The 20,234-nt window shown below is 37.2% G+C and overlaps 2 protein-coding genes across 2 annotated transcripts in view; one reads left to right on the top strand and one right to left on the bottom strand.

Annotated features, from left to right (window-relative positions):
* Positions 1 to 3,664, bottom strand: part of LOC148938897 (uncharacterized) — a 77,454-nt gene extending 73,790 nt beyond the window's left edge. The window contains exons 1-2 of the mRNA XM_089107447.1: positions 3,554 to 3,664; positions 842 to 1,024 (exon numbers count right to left, since the gene is read on the bottom strand). Coding sequence (XP_088963573.1) covers positions 842 to 1,024; positions 3,554 to 3,664 — 294 coding nt within the window. The remainder of the gene's footprint in view (positions 1 to 841; positions 1,025 to 3,553) is intronic.
* Positions 3,665 to 4,264: 600 nt separating this feature from the next.
* Positions 4,265 to 20,234, top strand: part of LOC148938896 (uncharacterized) — an 18,348-nt gene continuing 2,378 nt past the window's right edge. Inside the window, exons 1-2 of the mRNA XM_089107446.1 lie at positions 4,265 to 4,419; positions 14,605 to 14,747. Coding sequence (XP_088963572.1) covers positions 4,309 to 4,419; positions 14,605 to 14,747 — 254 coding nt within the window. The 5' untranslated portion in view covers positions 4,265 to 4,308. The remainder of the gene's footprint in view (positions 4,420 to 14,604; positions 14,748 to 20,234) is intronic.

Below are 20,234 nucleotides of genomic sequence, written 5' to 3'. Positions count from 1 at the left end.
TCTATCTAATTTCTCCAAATTTTTCAGAGCGAGAACTGCAATTGTTTAAACTTATTAACAGTTACAACAATACCTGTTATGGAAAAACCTCTGCAACCCCACCCCCACGCTAAACCCCCAAACATTACCAACTTGGTAAATATAGACTCGAGGGCAATTGCAATTATAATGCAAGTCTAGTCCAAACACATTATTTCAAATGATGAAAGGCATTCCCACCGAATAATGGAAGGCATCTCACTTTTATTTATATTTCACATTATAGCAAAAAAAAAATTTCCGAGAACGTGTTCAAAGATTCCAATATAAAAATAAGTGTAAAAAAGTACTATTAGCTGACCAACATGAACAATATAGTATATAAGCCCAGGCCATGTAGTTAATCCAAGCAGTGTGGACACCTGAGATACTCAATTTGTTTTGTTCTAGTTGTTTTTTCCTCTACCTCCTATGATGCGATTTTTTCAAAAATACGGCTTTTGGATTAGGAGCACAAAAAATAACTCTCAGAAAAAGTGCAAAATATACCCCTCGGTTTTGAGCACGACAATATACAATGGGGTCAGGATATTTTCAGAATTCATCTCCCACTAATTGTAGATTCTTAAAAATAGACTTTAGTTAGTCTCATCAAAATTTCCTATGTTAAGCCTAATTCTGCTAAATATCAGAGATATTTTTTTGATATCATGCGTTATTGCGTTATTACACACAATATTCAACTGGATTTCTGTCAGGACGGAGTATTTTCCTTTTCAAGGTATTTACTTACTAATACATGTTTCTTGACAGGGAAAACAATTTCAAATTGAAAAACGTCATTTCATAAATATAATTTTACCTGAAGCATGCCAAGTCTTGAATTAATTCTCACTTGTAGTTTTTGAACTCTTTCAGTTGTTTCAGTAGTTTTGGATCCGGTCCCTTCCAAAAAAGCAGGATCACAGAGGCCACAAAAAGTCTGAAAATCTTCAGAAATTCTCGTCATGACAATCTCGTGGCTAACAAGCTTTTCTGCTGACACCTGGAAAAAAAATGCTCAGGATAAGGATTAGTCAGCTCAGAGGTCAGATGATTTAAGTAATTAGAATGGTTTTATATAACTGGTTAAGGTGCATCAAGAAAGTGCATAAAAAAGTGCATCAAGATTAGCATCAAGAAAGAAACAATTAAAAGGAGAAAACGTGATAAATTGATTCCTTTTGTATTGCAGTTCTTTCTTTTCTTGCTTTTATTTTTGCTCCCTGAGGATATAAAAAATCGACCTTGGTACAATGTATTATTTATTAATTTTCTCCTTTGGAGCAGGGCCCTTTGTGTTAGAAAAGCTGTTGCAGAAACTTCGAAAAGGCTCATTCAACTGAAAGTCGGAGTGGCGTGTTCCCTTTTCAATAATAGAAAGGAATAGGAGAACAACTAACACCCCTTCCATGCCCACCATTTCCCGAAACACATCCAATCAACATTATGAGATAGCCATTTTGTTCAGCGTAGTTGATTTCCCGATAGAAATTATGTTTTTGATGAGGACACTCCCCCACAGCCTTCAGGGCAAGGGTTGTAAGTTATGCCCTGGGGGCATATAAGGTTTTTATAGAAGGTATTGTCGCAGAAACTTCAAAAAAGGCTCATTCGATTGGAAATTCAAAGGGCTAGTGCCCTTTTTAATAGTCGAAAGTGATTAGAGGGCAATTAACCCGCCTCTCACCCCCACCTTTTCCCCAAACACATCTAATCGAAGCTTTGAGATAGCCATTTTATTCAACGTAGTTTTAAGTTCTGGAAATTAGGTCTTTGAGGATGACAACCTCCCACATAGCCCTCAGAGCAAGGGTTGTAAATTATGTCAAGGGGGCATATAAGGTTTTATATAACGCGTTGTCCTAGAAACTTCAAAAAGGGCTCATTCGATTGAAAATTGAAATGGCTAGTGCCCTATTTAATAGTCGAAAGTAATTGGAAGGCAACTAACACCCCTTCCACGCCCACCATTTCCCCAAACACATCCAATCAAAATTTTGAGATAGCCATTTTGTTCCACGCAGTTCAAAGTTCAGGAAATTATACTTTAGAGCAGGACACTTCCCCGACAGTTTTCAGGGCAAGGGTTGTAAGTTATGCCATTGGGATATATAAGGTTTTTATTGAAATGTTTGTCGTAGAAATTTGAAAAGGGGCTCATTCGATTGGAAATTCAAAGGGCTAGTACCCTTTTTAATAGTCGAAAGTGATTTAAGGGCAACTAACCCCCCTCTCACGCCTATCTTTTCCCCAAACACATCCAATCAATATTTTAGATAGCCATTTTATTCAACGTAGTTGAAAGTTTTGTAAATTAGGTCTTTAAGGATGACAACCCCCCCACAGCCCTCGGGGCAAGGGTTGTAAGTTATGCCCTGGGGCATATAAAGTTTTTATTGAAAGCGTAGAAACTTCAAAGGGGCTCATTTAATTGGAAATTGAAAGCGCTAGTGTCTTTTTTAATAGTTGAAAGTTATTGGAGAGTGACTAACGCCCCTCTCACGCCCATCATTTTCCCAAACAAATCCAGTCAAAATTTTGAGATATCCATTTTGTTCAACGTAGTTGAAAGTTCTTAAAATTAGGTCTTTTAGGATGACAACCCCCTCAGAGCCCTCAGTGCAAGGGTTGTAAGTTATACCCTGGGGGCATATAATGTTTATACAGAAAGTTGTTATAAAAATTTCAAAAAGGGCTCATTTGATTGGAAATTGAAATTGCCCTTTTTTAATAGTTGAAAGTGAGTGGAGAGTAATTAACCCCCCTCTTACGCCCACCATTTCCCCAAAGTTCAGGAAATTATGTATTTAAGGATGGCAACCTTACAGGATGACAAAAAATACAAATGAATGTGCAGTGTCAGTTTAATATACATATACTGATATTTAGAAATCAAAATGTTAATATTATTTGATTTATTAAAGTTATAAAAATAAAAACATCTATATTTTTTCAGTAAAGTGCAAATTTTGTTCTGGCCTTGGGAAGGCATAGGGGTTTTGCGCCCAATTTATGTTAATTTCTGCTCGTTTTGAGTTTGACTCGGTTATTTATTGTAATTTTTGTTCCTGTTGGGTCTCATTTATTTATCGATGCTGATTTGCGGTAGGTTCACGCTTGGTAGATTATTTGATTTTATTTTTGCTCATTTTTTGTTTAATGGAGTTCTTTATTTTTCTTTGAAAAACTTATTTTGTGGAAAAAGTTTCTTTAATTAATCATTACTAAAACCACAAAATTTAGATATTTAAACAACACTTAAAATACATACATAATGTTGCACACAGTAAATACAAAACATACACCGTGTAACTTTATGTACGTCTATATTGTATGCAAGTCTTTATGTAGGCTATATTTGCAAGGTCCGAAGACCCAAGTGAACGGAGGAAGGCCGTAAAAGGCCAACGCAGCCGGCAGAGCTAAAGATCCCGCAGATATACATAGAATCGAGCGAGTGTATGAGTGGGTAAGTCATGCTAGGTTTGCGAGGGGCGAATACCCAAGCCAACGGAGGGAGGGGACAAAAAACCAGCGAAAGGCTCTTTTTGTAGTTTCTTATAAAGTGTTCCACAATATAGAAGTCTCTTAAGAATAACGTATATTGCTCAGCGTCAGCTCTTAGTCTATTTTGTTTTCTCATTGTCTTGGTTTACAATGGTTCTATGTGGTTATGACAAACCGCCAGAAGCAAATGAGGACGAATCACCTTGGATAAATAAGAATAAATGAGAATAACATTACCTCCAAATGTATAATTTTTGCAGTTTTATACGTTTAACAACAGCTACCTTACTTTTTGAAAAAGAATAAAATAAACACATTTTGATAAAAAAAGAAAAAACGAAGAACTAATAATATATCTCGCGTACTCGGAATGCATCGCATAAAGAAAATACTATGTTATTTTTCGACCAAGAGTAAACGGTATTCCATGCTGTGTATGCCAAAAAAAGAGGAACTTGAAAAAAAAAAAAATACAAAACCAAAAATTCTGATAAGGTGCCATAGCTTTTTGATAATACCAGACAAATTTTTATGCGACGAAAGCAAGACCGTCTAATGTCAATTCGCTGACAAGTGTATTAATCTAAATACTCTGGGCTCTTAATAAACAAAATAGGATTTAAGTTTTAGAGTGAGAAGAGGGGCAATGGGAATACAAAGAACAACATGGCAACAGATATGCTCTATATTTATGCTTTTTATTGTAGGCTCTCCAAGGGACCTGCCAGCTCTGAAAGACGCTCCTAACGGAAGTTCCAGTTTGCTCACAAATTCTGGAGCATGAACAAGACGATATTTTTATTTGTTCTTACTGTTTTCACAGCATGTGTAACAAACGCCTTTGGGGAGGAGAGCTATGAGGATTATGAGGATGAGGATTATTACTCTGAGGTAGTGGCAATACCTTATGTAAGATTCAAGGATTAAAATAGAAACTTTTCCGACGTAAGGCGGGGTGAAAATAGGACAGGGGGTGAAGTTTGGGAATTGTTGTTTAAAAGCATCATATTTGTTCTGGATATTACGGAAAGTCATAATTTTTGTATATATATATATATATATATATATATATATATATATATATATATATATATATATATATATATATATATATATCAAGGAGGCACACTTGTGCCTCTATAAAGAGGCGACCCACCACAATGTTAAGCGATTTCAGGTCCTAGAGGTCGCAGAGAGACGGCGGTAATTGCATTTTGTAGCCCAAGCTCAAACTAAGAAACTTGCAAAATTTCATCGTCCTCTGACTTTATCTTCGTGGGGTAAACTGGGCCGGAATTGTTGACCCTCCCACCAAAGCCCCCCTTTGATGTTGTGCGATTGGGGTGAAACTTTGAAGTTAGGTATTTCTAGCGCCTGGGCGCTTTTCTTCGAAATTTTAACTAAATTCAATTACTCCTTCCCTGTTTTCAAAAAACCACATGTAGCCACTTAAATTTCATCTCGTTTTTTTTTTCTTAGCCACGCCTACAGGCCACAGTTGGCACCGGAGCCGGTTGAATGAGGACTCATTCGAAGCAGAATTCGACCTGTTAGGGCCTTTTGATATTTTCAGACCGAAAAAATTATCCCCCGAATTTACATTTACGAAAAACCTCGTTTTCCTATATTAGCCCATGTTAATTTTTCCCTCCACAACCCCCCTTTAACGTTGTCTGATCGGGCTGAAATTTAGAGGATAAGCTTTCCTGGGGCCTGGGAGCTTATCGTCGAAATTTCAGCTCAATCTGATCACTCCTTCCCTGTTTTCCAAAAACCACATATCAAGATTTTTGGGAATTTGCTTGCGTCGAAAATACCTTCTATTTGCTAAACAACAATTACTATTGTGTTTGTATAGTCCAGCGGCTGAGACTTCAGACTTTCAGGCGGAAAACTCGGGTTCGATTCACCATCAGAGCAACTTTTTTATATACTTTGAAAAGAAACTCAGTTTCTTTTTTAAATTATTTGAAAAAAATTACGTTTTCTAAAGAGTTAAAGAGGCTGAGTTACAAGGTCGACCCTTAAAACGTACAGGGATTAGGAGGCACAGTTGGGGGGCTGTTAAAGAGGCTGAGTCACAAGTTCGAACCTTAAAACGTACAGGGATTAGGAGGCACCCTGTACGACGTGATTTGAGTATTCAGGAATTAAAAGCCTTAACACAAGAATGTTCAAGAGCGGGGGGTTTGGGGGGCGGCAGCCCCCCAACTTTAACTCCTGACACGATCAGCTAACAGTTAGTCAAGCAATAATAAGTAATAAACTGTACAACAACGTGCAGAGATTATTTTAAAAAAAAGACTTTTTCTATAGATTTCAATAGGCTTATGTAACAGGTCTCAAATTAACAAGTTGAGTTTTGCTTTACCACAGTGTGGGTGAGACCCTCCCAAACAAACCCCGAGTTATAATCCTTTAAATATAAAAAAAAAAATTCTTTAAACTTAAACTAAAGAGCAACATTGAAACTTAAAACGAACAGAAATTAGTACGTACATGAAAGAGGCTGTGCCATCCTCAAAGCCTCGCTCTTTACGCTAAAGTTTTTATTGTTTAAAAAAAGAGTTGTGAGAAAGTCAAACTTTAGCGTAAAGAGCGAGGCGTTGAGGAGGGCACAGCCACTTTCATATACGGAATAATTTCTTTTCTTTTTAAGTTTTAATGTCGCTCCTTACTTTCAGTTTAAAGAAATTTTTTTTTTATATTTAATTGATTAGACATCGGGGGGGGTGGGGGGCGGCAGCCCCCAACTGTGCCTCCTAATCCCTGTACGTTTTAAGGTTCGACCTTGTAACTCAGCCTCTTTAACTCTTTAGAAAACGTAGTTTTTTTCAAATAATATATATATATATATATATATATATATATATATATATATATATATATATATTCATGGGAAAGACAGGAGAAACATCCACCTATCTCATGGGCATTCAAGATTACATTCGAAACTAAATAGACAATTTGATCATTGACTGTCTAGCTATTTATTGCACCTCTAATTTTCTTTTTTTTTTTTTTCTTTTTTTTTTTGCTTTGGTGTTGCTAAAATCCTATTTTGTCATCTTCTAATTCATTTTTAGGGCTATCTTTTTATGTATACTACCTTTTTATGCATTTTGCATAAACAGCGGAAGCACAGCAATGTTTTGACCTGGAAGTTTTTTTGTACCTTTTTGCCATCCGATCCCTCCTTCCCTGTAGCCTCTCAAGCTAGGGTCTGGGTAGTAAATAATAGAAATTGTCAAGCATTAATCAATAGTTTTTATAGGGGGAAAAAAGGGAAGTGACCAGTGCATATTTGATCTGGGGTCTGCGATTGCCTCGAAACTTTGAGATATGGGCCAATAGGACCACGTATTTAGCTGGAGTGGGGGAAATGGCAATAAAGAACCTCAAAATGGCCAGAAAATGTTGTTTCCCCGACCAGTTTGAAACTTATTGTTGTGAGTCCTAGCACCAAGACGAACTTAAGGATGAAAAAAAATAGTTTAACAGCATTGGCCACCCAAAAATGAGGCTCAAAACAATTTCCTTATTGACTCGAAAGTTATATCCTTAAGTATTTAGGCTAAGGGGACCCAAATGCAGAAGAAAAAAAAATTCTGTTCCTTCCAAACACGGGGACGAAAATGGAACCAATTTTTTTTTATTCCAATCAGGTTGAATACTATGTGTTAACAAATGGCAAATTTTATAACTTAAAAACCATTCCCCTGGGGCTGTGAGGGGGGTCATGTTACATCCAAAGGCATAGTTATTGGGCCTTTCAATTATGATGAACAAAATGGAAATCTCAAAACATTGATAGGACAATTTTGGGGGGAAAGGGGTGGGGGAAAGGGCCTGGTTGCCCTCAAATCTTTTAGTCACTTAAAAAGGGCACTATAACTTTTAATTTTTTTCCGAATGAGCCCTCTCAGGATATTTTAGGACCACTAGGTCGATACGATCACCCCTGGAAAAAAAAATAAACACGCATCCGTGATCTTTCTTCTGGCAAAAAATACAATCTCTAAGCAGAGACTTGAAACCTCTACAGCAGGGTTTTTTGATACGCTGAATCTGAGGTGCGATTTTCATTAAGATTCTATGACTTTTAAGGGGTATTTTCCCCTTTTTTTGAAATTGGGCAAATTATCTCAGGCTCATAGCCTTTAATGGGTAAGACTAAACTTAATGAAACTTATATATTTCAAATCAATATAATAAGCCAATTCCTTTGACATATCTATTGATATCAAAATTCCGTTTTTTTAGAGTTTTGGCCACTATTGAGCCGGGTTGCTCCTTACTTACAAGTTCGTTGCAACGAACTGTTTGATATACGAAAGAACACCACCAATTTTACAGCATCATCATATTAGCTTAGGGTAATTTAAACGATTGTATTTAAACGTCTTGATAAAACTAGGTTTCATGCACATAAAGGCAGGAGGATTACCTTTGGGCAGTTATGCACCATCAAGCATCGATTTTTACTATAGGAGGATAATCAATAGGATTTACACAATCTCTTTTCCTTTTTTCTTGTTTTTTTTTTATCTTTTTCTTTTTACTTTCGTTTTCATAGTATGATTGAAAATTCCGGAAACCTATAAGTTCAAAATCCTTTTTTTTTTGGATTATTTGGATGTACTACTGGATAGGCGTCATATTCCAGGGTTCCATTGTAACTGAACCACCGTGTAACTGAACCCCAAGCAACTGAACCACTGTAACTGAACCCCCGTGCAACTGAACTGAACCCTCGTGCTAAGAACCCTCATGCAACTAAACCTCCTTTAACTGAACCCTCGTGTAACTGAACCCCCGTGCAACTCAACCCCATTTAACTAAACCCCCGTGTAACTGAACCACCATGTAACTGAACCCCCGTGCAACTGAACCACCGTGCAACTGAACCACCGTGTAACTGAACCACCGTGCAACTTAACCACAATGCAACTGAACCCTCGTGCAACTCAACCACCGTACTTACGTTGGGTAAAACACAAGTTAGAATCTTTACATGTTCAACCTTATTGGAATTGTTTACTTTTTAAGTCTTAATATAAATTACTGTCAAGATGATTTATAAAAATGCTCTGTTTTGTTGTCACAAAAAAAAGAAAATCGGACATCATAAACTCTTAAATCCAGATTTAATTGGCTTTTTTGTGTTGTTAATAGGTGTTCTCATCACCCTGTCAAAGGTCTAAGCGTTTATCCCTCTCCCCCGTGGGAAATTTCCCCTCCTCCACCCACGGAAATCCCTCACCTGCAAAATACCCCTCTCGCGGAAATTATGGTTTTCAAAATTTAAAAATCTTCTTTGAGTCGTGTTATTTTTTTGTTTAATTGAGAAGTTCTAAGGGAAGTGTAAAAGAGGAATTTATGGGTAAATCTTGCCCCCCCCCGCCGTACAAATACCTTCTTCTCATGAAAAATCCTCCAGAAAGCCCCCACACAAAAAATGTCCGTACGTTTTCCAATGACAAATACTATTTGTAAGCAATAGACAAGTCAAAAAACTTAAAAAGGAGCTGAAACTTCTGCAACGGGGTCATTGATTGTTTTGTAGCTATGAAGAGAGGGAGATACCTCAAAGGTTACATTTTGATGTCGAAACTTCATTTATATACATTTAAATAATTCAACTCATGACATGTGGGGAAGGGAGAGATGACAGGAGGATGGAGGAAAACATTATTTGATAATCCCCAGGCATTTCTAGTCTTTTTTTATAAACCGAAAGAGATTGGAGACTAAAGAACCGCAAGAGGCCTTTTTTTGGGGGGGGGGATTTTGCACGGGTAAGTATTTTCTGAGGGGGGGTGTATTTTCCATGTGGTGTTATTTTCAGCGGGGTATTTTCCTCAAGGGATATTTTTCGCGGGGGGGGGGGGGTAAACGGCGGTTCTCACCGTCTAAATACTGTAATAATTTGTTTTACCACTTTGCTTATTATGTTGTTTTAATTTTGTGATATTTTCTATGCTCGTAGTTGGCTATCGTTTAGTTTGAAAAAGGTTAAATAGCTGCTTCGGTGGAGCCAACACAAAAGCTACTTTCTCTTTGTGTTTAGAAACTTTTAGTTGAATTATTTTTTTCTTTTTTTTTTTTTTTTTTTTTTTTGATGAATCATGCCTCTCCTGAACATTGATTAATAAAAATCTTAACTGAAAATATCGGAACTTTGAGAATTCAGATAACGAAAAAGTCGCTTTTGGTTGCGCTTTCTTTAAATTAATTAAAAAAATTCTCTCGAAAAACAATTTTTCAAAGAAAAGTAAAGAGCCATATTAAAACAAATACTAGCGTAAATAAATTCCTACAATAATTCAAACCCAAAATGATCAGAAATTACTACAAAAAAAAAGAAACCCAAAACGAACAGAAGTTAAAACAAACGATCAAAGAAAACATGGGGATTTTGGGGAAAACAAAAAGAAAGGGGCTGTAAAGTTACATGCTGAACCCCCGTTCTAACAAACTCAAGCCTCCATTTAACTCAAGCCTCCTTTAACCCAACCATCATTTAAATCAAATCCTGAACCTAAGTCAATGCCCAAAAATAAGTTTGAACTGAGGCTGATTAAAAGCTCAAAATCTATTTCTCGCTTCATTTGCGGTTTCTAACTTTGCATTACTCATCAGTGTAGCCCCTAAACCCTCTAAATTGAATGAAACTTTCCGGATTGGGCTTATCGCCGAAAGCATGGCCCGATGAAGTGTTTATCTAGGTTTTATTGCAAACTTTGAACTTTTCATTAGTTCGAAGTCCCCCACCCACAACTTATCCTGAAAGGTCTAACTTATTAATGGAAGACGTTCTTGAGATATTGCTGTGTAACCCTTTTGAGAATGTGCATAATTATAGTCAATTTGATTCAGTTCAATATCCGCCTAAATATTCATTGACAGTTTCAGCTTAATACCCTTGGCTTGTGTAGTAGCAATAGTTACAGTAGAATTAGTAGCAGTATGCAAATAGCACCTTTGATTTTCTTCAACATTTTTTTCAACACACCAAACTGTCCCTAGGATATTGCTAATGCGCCCTTTTGACAACCTGTATACAGATAGCGTGATGTGATTCAGTTCACCTTCCACCCTCAATATTCCCTGAAAATTCCACCTTTACACAGTTCATTACTGTGAGGTGTAACTGTAATGGTAGCTCTAATATAATTATTAGCAGAAGTATTAATACTAAAAACACTAGAGCAAGAGGCAGCAGTGGCATTAATCTATTATATTTTGGCCAGCTGAAGATCCCTCTCATCCTGGTCATGAAGTTTCGATTTACGATAATTAGGTGTTAATATCCCATTGCCGATATATTCTTTTGATAACCTATATGTTCATGTAGTTCCTGAATTTTCATCCTAATACTTTTAGCTTACAAGTAGTTGCAATAGAAGTAGCAGTTGAACTAGTAGTAGTAGTAGTTGTTGTAGTAGCAGTAGTAGTAAATGCAATCAAAATAGTAATAGCATTAGCAATAGCGTGCACAGGGCCGGATTGAAAGCTTTGAAGCTTAAGAGCCAAGCGTTTTTGCCGCTCCGTTTTGCAAGCTTTTCGGGGTTATTCCCAAAAATTCGGGACTAATGGCAGTAACTAACAGAACACAACTGATGAGCGAAAAGTGATGAAAGAGAGAGGTAATACCAAACTCTCAGCTACCATTCTTGGGAGACATCTGACAGCTTATAAGTGACCATGGAATTCCTGTGTTGTTTTAAAGTCACTTTTCTGTGAACAGGCAGCATGGCGACGCTAAATCACATCAGTCCAGTTTTTGTCAGGAAAAAATACTCAGTGATAATTTATTGCTCCCCCTGGCATTATGCACCCCTAGGTCCGGGCCTAGGGACCTAGTGGTAAATCAAGACCTGAGCGTGCACATATTTTCTTTTGGTGAATTGACTTTCCCTTTAAGCACTCTCTGAAAGTTCCAACTTAATACACAAATCCCTTTTTGAGATACGCCATTTTGAAAATCTGCATGCACATAGTGTCTTTTGATTTAGTTCAAGTTCCCCCTCAAATACCCCATTGCATAGTTAAGTTCCCCCAATGTTCCCCCATGGCATAGTTAAATAACTATGCCATAGTTAAACAACTATGATTCACAACCTTGTAAGTTATACAAGTTTCCTATTGTTAACATAAAAGTTTTTTTTTATCAAGAAAAGATGGCATGTTTGATCCTATAAATAAATAAAAGCATGCAAGATTATTGTTAAACCTTAGGGAAATGTCAAGAAGAATGCCAAACACAATCAGAAGTCATTTATTCCTTTATTGGATCTGAAAAGGAAATACCAGGAACATTTACAATGGCCGATCATATCAGCTGTCACATTGTTTGGAAAATATCAAGGAGCATCTTCAACTAAATCAAGAGGTACTATGTGCATCCAGTTTTAAAAGACGCTGTATCTTTAATGTGTCAAGAACAGCTAAGGGTATAAACCTGAGGGTATGAAGTTAAAACTTTCAGGGCAAGTCGAATGAATATTTAAAAAAAAAGGCTGGAGTGTAACCAGTCCCCCTCCCATGTCCTTTTTATCTGCAATCTTCTCAAAGACATCTGATCAAAATTCATTATCTAGATTCACAAAGGTCAAATATTTTCAACACGTGCGTTTATTACTTAACGTCCAAAAGGTCTGATTCATCTGAAAAAAAGAGTAATAAATCAGCTTTAATGTTTTGTGACATCGAATCTTCTTTTTTTTTTTTGCAAAAATAAAGCAAAGCTATTTCATGAATAATTTTGACAGGCGTTTATATAAAGAATTTAAGAAACAAAACGTTTCAACAAGGTTGAACATGTAAAAATTCTAACTTGTGTTTTACCCAATGATATTGCCTAATATTTTTAGAGAACTGAAAATCAGAGTTCAGTGGTTCAGTTGTACGATGGTTTAATTACACGAGGGTTCAGTTGCACGATGGTTCAGTTACATGGTGGTTCAGTTGCACGGTGGTTCAGTTGCATGGTGGTTCAGTTGCATGGCGGTTCAGTTGTACGGTAGTTAAGTTGGACGGGGGTTCAGTTACACGGGGGTTTAGGTACATGGGGGTTGAATTGGACAGGGGTTTAGTTACACGGGGTTTTAGTTAACTGGGGTTCAGTTGCCCGGTGGTTCAGTTACAGGAGGGTTCAGTTGCACGGGGTCCAGTTATACGGTGGTTCATTTACACGGTGGTTCAGTTACACAGTGGTTCAGTTACAGGGGTTCAGTCGCTTGTGGTTCAGTTACACGCACACCATATTCCAGATGCGGTGTATCCAAGACGTCAAACAATAGTCTGGAATTTTGGATTCTAGAAATCCTGCTGATGAAGCCCGGCTTTGAATTTATCAATGGACTTCAGGTCATAAAATTCAGATATATTAAAAAATTAAAAAACAATCAACGAAGAAAAACAGCTACAACTCATATTCACGAAGCAATTCAGTCGATGGAATGCTTAGAATCTGAGGTGTGTTTTGAAAGTGACGGCTTTTGAAATTTGCCCTCCCGTTTCCGTTTTTAGGTTTGAAATCTAAACCCTTCAATTTTGCATTTTTAAGAAGAAATTTGCCAGTTTTAAAACGCTAATTGGGTTGGTCTTTAAATAAGGGATAAGCTGCTTATAAAGAATTCTGGTAAATTTTAAAGCAATTAATTTAGGATCATTTTTGAACTGATTTTTTCTGGATTCACTCTCGTTCGTATTCAAGGGAATCAAAAACCAATTCAATCTATGTCGCTTCAAAACGGAAATGACGCAATCGGCTACCGGTTTAGTTGGAAAATTATGTAAATTAAAAATGGCAACTCAAACTGGACTAGGGCTGCCAAGAAAAAGAAAACTTATATAACATATGATAATTAGTTTTAAAAAAATAACATTGTGTCAATAGTCTTCATGTCAGGCAAATCATACAAATTGAAAAGTAAGAAGAAAAATATGTAGTCACAATTAAAAAGTCGCACTTAAAAGGCTTTGATCGTCCTCGGCCCCATCCGAATTTAAAGTAGCCACTAGTGTCGAATTCTAACTTAAGGGATCTACTTGTTTCCATTTCTTGTCAGCCCGACTCAAATCGCTGGGGATCACCCAGTCATGTACTCCAGTTGACGACATGAGAACAAGTTGCTTCCTTTTCATCAGGGACGAAACACTCGAGACATTTAGCCAATTCCGGTTTTTAGTTATTATGACCGACAAAATCAATAACTGTCTCTCTGCTCCAGCACTTGAATGGGGCAAGCTGCAGAGTCAGAAAGAATTTTGGCAAGTATGGAAAAAGTTCGTTTCCAGCAGCGTCTTTAAAAACGGACAAAGCTAACTAAGAAACTTAGCAGCTGTTATGAGAGACTGGGAAAACTTTCTGAAAACAGATTAAGCCGGCATACCAGTCCTGATTTTAAATAGTTTGCCTTTCAGGCAAACTAAGCGAGCATCAAGAAGAAGCCTAGAGGAAAGTACTTAGATACGGTGATTTTAAAGTCTTTGTTTAGTTCTTGTGGAGCCACTTGTCAAAAATTTTCAAATTCTGATTTGTTTCAAACTCTAAATAACAGTTGAATATAAAAATTTCACCGAAAGTTGACGTTTAGTTCTTTGACAAACTCCAATGAAGCTACGAGCACGTCAGATCCAGTTTCTGCGTTTCAATCGGTCATTGCCAGTTACCGAAGCTCTCCGAAGCCCTCCTTAGTTTAAACACTGTTGCTGCCATTATATTACGGTTTGAACTATCCGCACATTATATGTTCAGATGTACTGTTTTCACCTTATACGCTTTGTTCATATTTTTAGTTTCCTCTGCAGCATTACGCCAGGTTTGATTCTATAAAGCGGGACTAAGCATCTTTATGAGTTTTAATAACACTACAATAGTCAGGCTAAAAAGAATCAATGTAACCCTAGTGTCATTTTTCTATGACATATGAATCAAGCAATGAGTAAAAAATAGGAGAAACAATACGTCAGTTCAGCAAAAGTTTTCAAATCTAGAAAAACGAAATAAAACCCTTATTTTTGCACCTGCCTCATGTAACCCCTCAAACACTATTTTTTAATTTTTAGCTAGATGGTACACAGATTGGAATACCAGATTCGTATTATCCGGTCATAACCGAATTACCCGAGCTTCAACTAGAAGACCTAACACCCCCCAATGAGCTATACGACGATTACGATTACAGTGTGGAAATCGAACCGGATCCCAGGTGAGTTCCAAGTGACCATTAATATGATCATTCAGTAAATGGTGATAATCCGAAGTGGTCTATTATCTTAAGCAACCGAGAGTAAGCATGTCTAAATCCCAGTGTAGCCTACTATGGTCTTTAACTGCGTAGAAAGCCGAAACATATGCGCAGTTCTTTAGATCTCAGCTACGCTTACCAATATTTCTGTTTATGAATTTTCTTTTAACGCTCAAATCCATCTAAATCCCAGCGGCGAATGCAAAATCAACTTTTGGGGAGAGGGGGACAAAACTTGGACTCCCTCGTTGATAGTTTTCGCCAATATAACCCTGCAGTTAGTGTAACCTTCGACCTTCTAAGGTGCAGGGCCCGAGCCCCTAAAACAACCCTCTAAATCCAAACCTGTTTAAGCCAAGCCCTCAGAGAACATGATATATAGAGAAATGGACGTTCTTTTAGGCACTAGAGGAACAAATCTGGTTTTTAAGTTATTTGTTACATGTAATTTGTTATTCAGCTTGAAAGCTCTGTATCACACTCTATATTTTGTGTCATTCCAGAAATCATTGACTAAATCTTATGTTCGAACAGTCCAAAATTAGAGGCCAATTTCTAGAGTTGCCTATAGTAAAAAGCTATAAGGCTTCAATGTATTCTTATTATTTATTAACTAAAAAAAAGCTTGTTTAACAGAAGGAAAGGAGCGACATTAAAACTTAAAACGAACAGAAACTATTCCGTATATTAATGGGGCTGTCCCTTCCTTAACGCCTCGCTCTTTACGCTAAAGTTTTTTTATTGTTTTAAAAAGCAGAGTTGTGAGAAAGAGTCAAATTTTAGCGTAAAGAGCGAGGTTGAGGAAGGGACAGCCCCTTTCATATACGGAATAATTTCTGTTCGTTTTAAGTTTTAATATCGCTCCTTAATTTCTGTTAAAAAAAAACTTTAGCATAAAGAGCGAGGTATTGACGAGGGGACGGACCCCTCATATACGTAATAATTTCTGTTCGTTTTAAGTTTTAGTGTTGCTCCTTACTTTCAGTTGAAAAAACATATCTTTTATTTATTTCTGATCGTTCTCTAATAAATGCTGGGAAATCTGGCGCTCCTTCGTGTAAAATTCCCCTCCACCATGAAAACGTCCTCCAATGTTAAAAAAAAAATTCGTATAGGAATCTTGTCAAATTCCCCCAGTGAAAAATTTTCCCTGGAAAATTCATCTCCCGGAAAGTTCCCTCCCCAAAGAAGAGCCTTCCTATGGAAATCCACCCCAAGCACAAAATCACCCCCACCAAAAATGTATGTATAGTTCCCAACAATAAATACTATAGGTAATCAATGGACAAATTTCATAACTTATAGGCCTCTCCCCACGGACTCTGGGGGTCATTTTACCCCTAGAAACTTAATTATTTGATCTTTCAACTATACTGAACAAAATGAATATCTCAAAATTTTGATCAGATAACTTTGGAGAAAAAAAGGGGCAGAGGGGTCAGTTGCCCACCTATCTTTTTGGTCACTTAAAAAGGTCACTAGAACTTTTAATTTCCGTTCAAATACCCCTTCTGCCGACCTTCCAGGACCGTTATATCAATTCAATCACCTCTGGAAAAAAAAAATTATAAAAAAAGCATCAGTGATCTGTCTTATGGCAGAAAGAGCCAAATTCCACATTTTTGTATATAGGAACTTGAAACCTTAACAGTAGGGTTTTCTGGTACGCTGAATTTGACAGTGTGATTTTCATTAAGATTCCTTAAACTTTAGGGGGTATTCCCCCCCCCCCCCCATTTCAAAAATCAGGCGAATTTCCTCAGGCTTTTGATTTGTAAAACTAAATTTGATAAATTTTATATATTTTAAATCAGCATCATTAGCTCATTCTCTTGATTTATCTATTAATATCAAAAAAAAATTTTTTAGAGTATCGGTTACTATTGAGCCGAGTCGCTCCTTACTTACAGTTCGTTACCACAAACTGTTTGATTTACCCCGGACAATACCCATAACATCTCCACGCATAAAATTGAGCTGACAAAGAGAAAGAAGGACAAAAGACGAATTTCGTAAAGGAATTCAGGCAAAGTCTCCCAGTATAGAATTTCCCCTGGAAAATTCACTCCCTGGAAACTTCCCTCCTCATGGAAAATTACCCCCGTGAAAAATCCCACTAGTAAAAAATTTGCCTCCTCCCCCACCCGAAAAATGTATGCATTCTTCCCAATAGCAAATACTTATATGTAAACAATTGGCAAATATTGTAACTTAAAGAACTTTCCCCAGGGGCTGTGGGGGGTCATGATATCTCTAAAGGTATAGTTATTCGGCCTTTCAACTTTTCTGAACAAAATACGTATCTCAAAATTTTGATCAGACAGTTTTGAGAAAAATGGGCGGGGGAGGAGACCTAGTACCCCTCCAATTTTTTTGGTCACTTGAAAAGGACACTAGAACTTTTAATTTTATTTAAGAACGTTTTTATTGGTAATAAATATACGTAACTTAAGAATTAACTTACGTAACGAACTTCTGAATTCCTATATTTTTTACTACGTATATGAGGGGGTCCCCCCCCCTCGTCAATACCTCGTTCTTTACGATAAAATTCGATTTTTTCCAATTCTTTAAGAATGACCCCTGAATCCCAAAGGGTTTTGTTAGAATAATTAGCTCTTTTGAAAGTACTAAAAAACGTAAAGAGCGATGTATTGACGAGGGGGTGAACACCCTCATATACGTGATAGTTTCTGTTCGTTTTAAGTTTTAATGTTACTCCTTACTTTCAGTTGAAAAAAACTTGTATTTTATTTAATTTCTTATGGTATTTTACGATCCTTCCCCCATGAAAAATTCCTCCATGGAAAGATTATCCCATGTAATCTTCTCCCCCGACCCCCCACCAGAAAACTCCCCCCTGAAAACATTTGTATACTCCCCAATAACTAATACTATATGTAAACAATGGGCAAAGTTCACAACTTGCAGCCCTTCCTCCGAGGACTGCGGGGGATGAAGGCATTCTCAAAGACATAGTGAAAAGACTTTTCGACTATGCCGAACAAAATGGCTATCTAAAAATTTTGATCGGGTGACGTTGGGGAAAAATTACCGTGGGAGGGGGCCTAGTTGCCATCCAATTTTTTTAGTCACCTAAAAAAGGCACTAGAACTTTAATTTTCGTTCGAATGAGCGCTCTCGCGAAATTATAAGACCATTAGGTCGATACAATTACCCCTGGAAAAAAAAACACGCATATGTGACATTTCTTCTGGCAAAAAATACAAAATTCCACATTTTTGCAGATTGCAGCTTCAAATCTTTTCAGTAGGGTTCTCTGATACGCTGAATCTGATGGTGTGATTTTTATTAAGATTCTATGACTTTTAGGAGGTGTTTCTTCCTTTTTTCGAAAATAAGGCTAATTTTCTCAGGCTCGTAACTTTTGATGGGTAGCACTAAACTTGATAAAACTTATATATTTGAAATCAGCATAAAAATAGAGTTTCGATTACTATTGAGCCGGGTCGCTCCTTACTTACAGTTCGTTACCACGAATTACTTGATTGGAAATTGAAAGTTCTTGTGTCCTTTTTTAAGAGTCAGAAGCGATCGGAGGGCAACTAGACCCCTTTCCATCCTTTTTTTTTTCTTCAAATTTATCCTATCAACATTTTGAAAGATCCATCTTGTTCAAAATAGCCTAAAGGTCCAATACCTAAGCCTCTGAGGGTAACACAACCCTCCACAGCCCAGGTGACAATGACAGTAAACACTGCAAATTACTCATTGTATACATATAAGGTTTTTGTCGGGGAAAGTTGGCATGTTTGATCCTGCGTCTCCAAAAAGGCTTAGGGTATTAAGATGAAGCCTTTAGGAGATGTTCAGAGGAGTTCCGAACAAAATCTGCAAGCTGGTTTTTAAAAGTGCGCATCAGTAGCATTTAAGGAACGACTAAGGATATTAAGTTGAAACTTTCAGGATATGTAGAGGAGGTGTTGAAGAGTGATCAGAGGGCAGCAAGCCCCCTTGTCCTTTTTAGATACCCCTCCCCTGAAAACTGATAGGAATTTTGGGAAAATTCATTTTTTTCAAAATAGTAAAATGGTCTGATATCTATGTCTCTGGGGATACCCTGGAACCCACAGGCCCAGGGGCAAGAATTGTAAATTACACAATTTTGTCACTATCTGCATGCAAGATCATGCACGCTGGTCAAAATCTGTAAGCTGGTTTTTAAAAGTGCGCATCAGTAGCATTTAAGGAACGACTAAGGATATTAAGTTGAAACTTTCAGAATATGTAGAGGAGGTGTTGAAGAGTGATCAGAGGGCAGCAAGCCCCCTTGTCCTTTTTAGATACCCCTCTCCTGAAAACTGATCGGAATTTTGGGAAAATTCATTTTTTTTTTCAAAATAGTAAAATGGTCTGATATCTATGTCTCTGGGGATACCCTGGAACCCACAGGCCCAGGGGCAAGAATTGTAAATTACACAATTTTGCCACTATCTGCATGCAAGATCATGCAAGATATCATTGGGAAAAGGTGGAATGTTTGATTCTGGATGTGTTCAAAGAAGCTAAGTGTATCAAATTTTGATTAGCGATCAAAATTTTGAAATAGCCATCTCGTTCAAAATAGTTAAAGGTAAAATAACTATGCCTCTGGGAATGATATAACCCCTCTTACACCCTGGGGCAAGGGCTGCAGGTTATGCAAGCTGCCCATTCTTTATATATAAGGTATGTAATTGGGAAAAGAGGAAATGTTTGATCATGGGTCTCCAAAAAGACTTTGGCTATTCAGGTGGAACTTTTAGGGAATGTTGAGGAGAATGTCAAACAAAACCAAAGCACAATATATGCAGGATGGTTTTGGGAAGGGCGTATCAGCAACATCCAAAAAGACACTATGTACATCCAGGTTATCAAAAAGGCGTATCCGTAGTATCTAAGGAATGGGCACGGGTATTAAGTTGAAACTTTCAGGGTCTTTGCTACTGATACTGTGACAGCAAGTGCGACTACTTGCAGCTACGACTACTTAAAACTGCGAATACTTGCAACTGCTAATACTTGCGACTAAAACTATTTGCAACTGTTACTACTTTTACTTGCGACTACTTTCAAGAGTTGAACAAAACTGTTGAGAAACAGTTTACTTAAATGGTGAGAGGGGTATTGAACAAAATCAAAACACACTATTTCTACGCTGGTTGTCAAAAGGGCGTATCAGCAATTTTTTAGGGATCGCTTAGGGTATTAAGTTGAAACCTAATACCCTTAATACCTTAATACTTAATACCTAGAAGTCAAACTTCTAACGAACAGAAATTAAAATGAATAGTCAAGTCACTAGAGATTTTTTAGGCAGTAGTAGTAAGGCAATGCACAGTCCTGGTCGTGATTGCGTAATATGCCTTACCAGGGGCCAGTGAGCTATTACAATGAACCCTACATGGCTTGGCAGACATGTTTTCTATTTTGACAACTGGTATTTTT

Source organism: Artemia sp. Qi Xiang Cuo, unplaced genomic scaffold, assembly GCF_049724085.1.
Source record: "Artemia sp. Qi Xiang Cuo unplaced genomic scaffold, ASM4972408v1 HiC_scaffold_32, whole genome shotgun sequence".
NCBI classification, from domain to species: Eukaryota; Metazoa; Arthropoda; class Branchiopoda; order Anostraca; family Artemiidae; genus Artemia; species Artemia sp. Qi Xiang Cuo.
The sequence above is the reverse complement of the archived record's forward strand: the minus strand, read 5'-3'. Positions and strand labels throughout refer to the sequence as shown.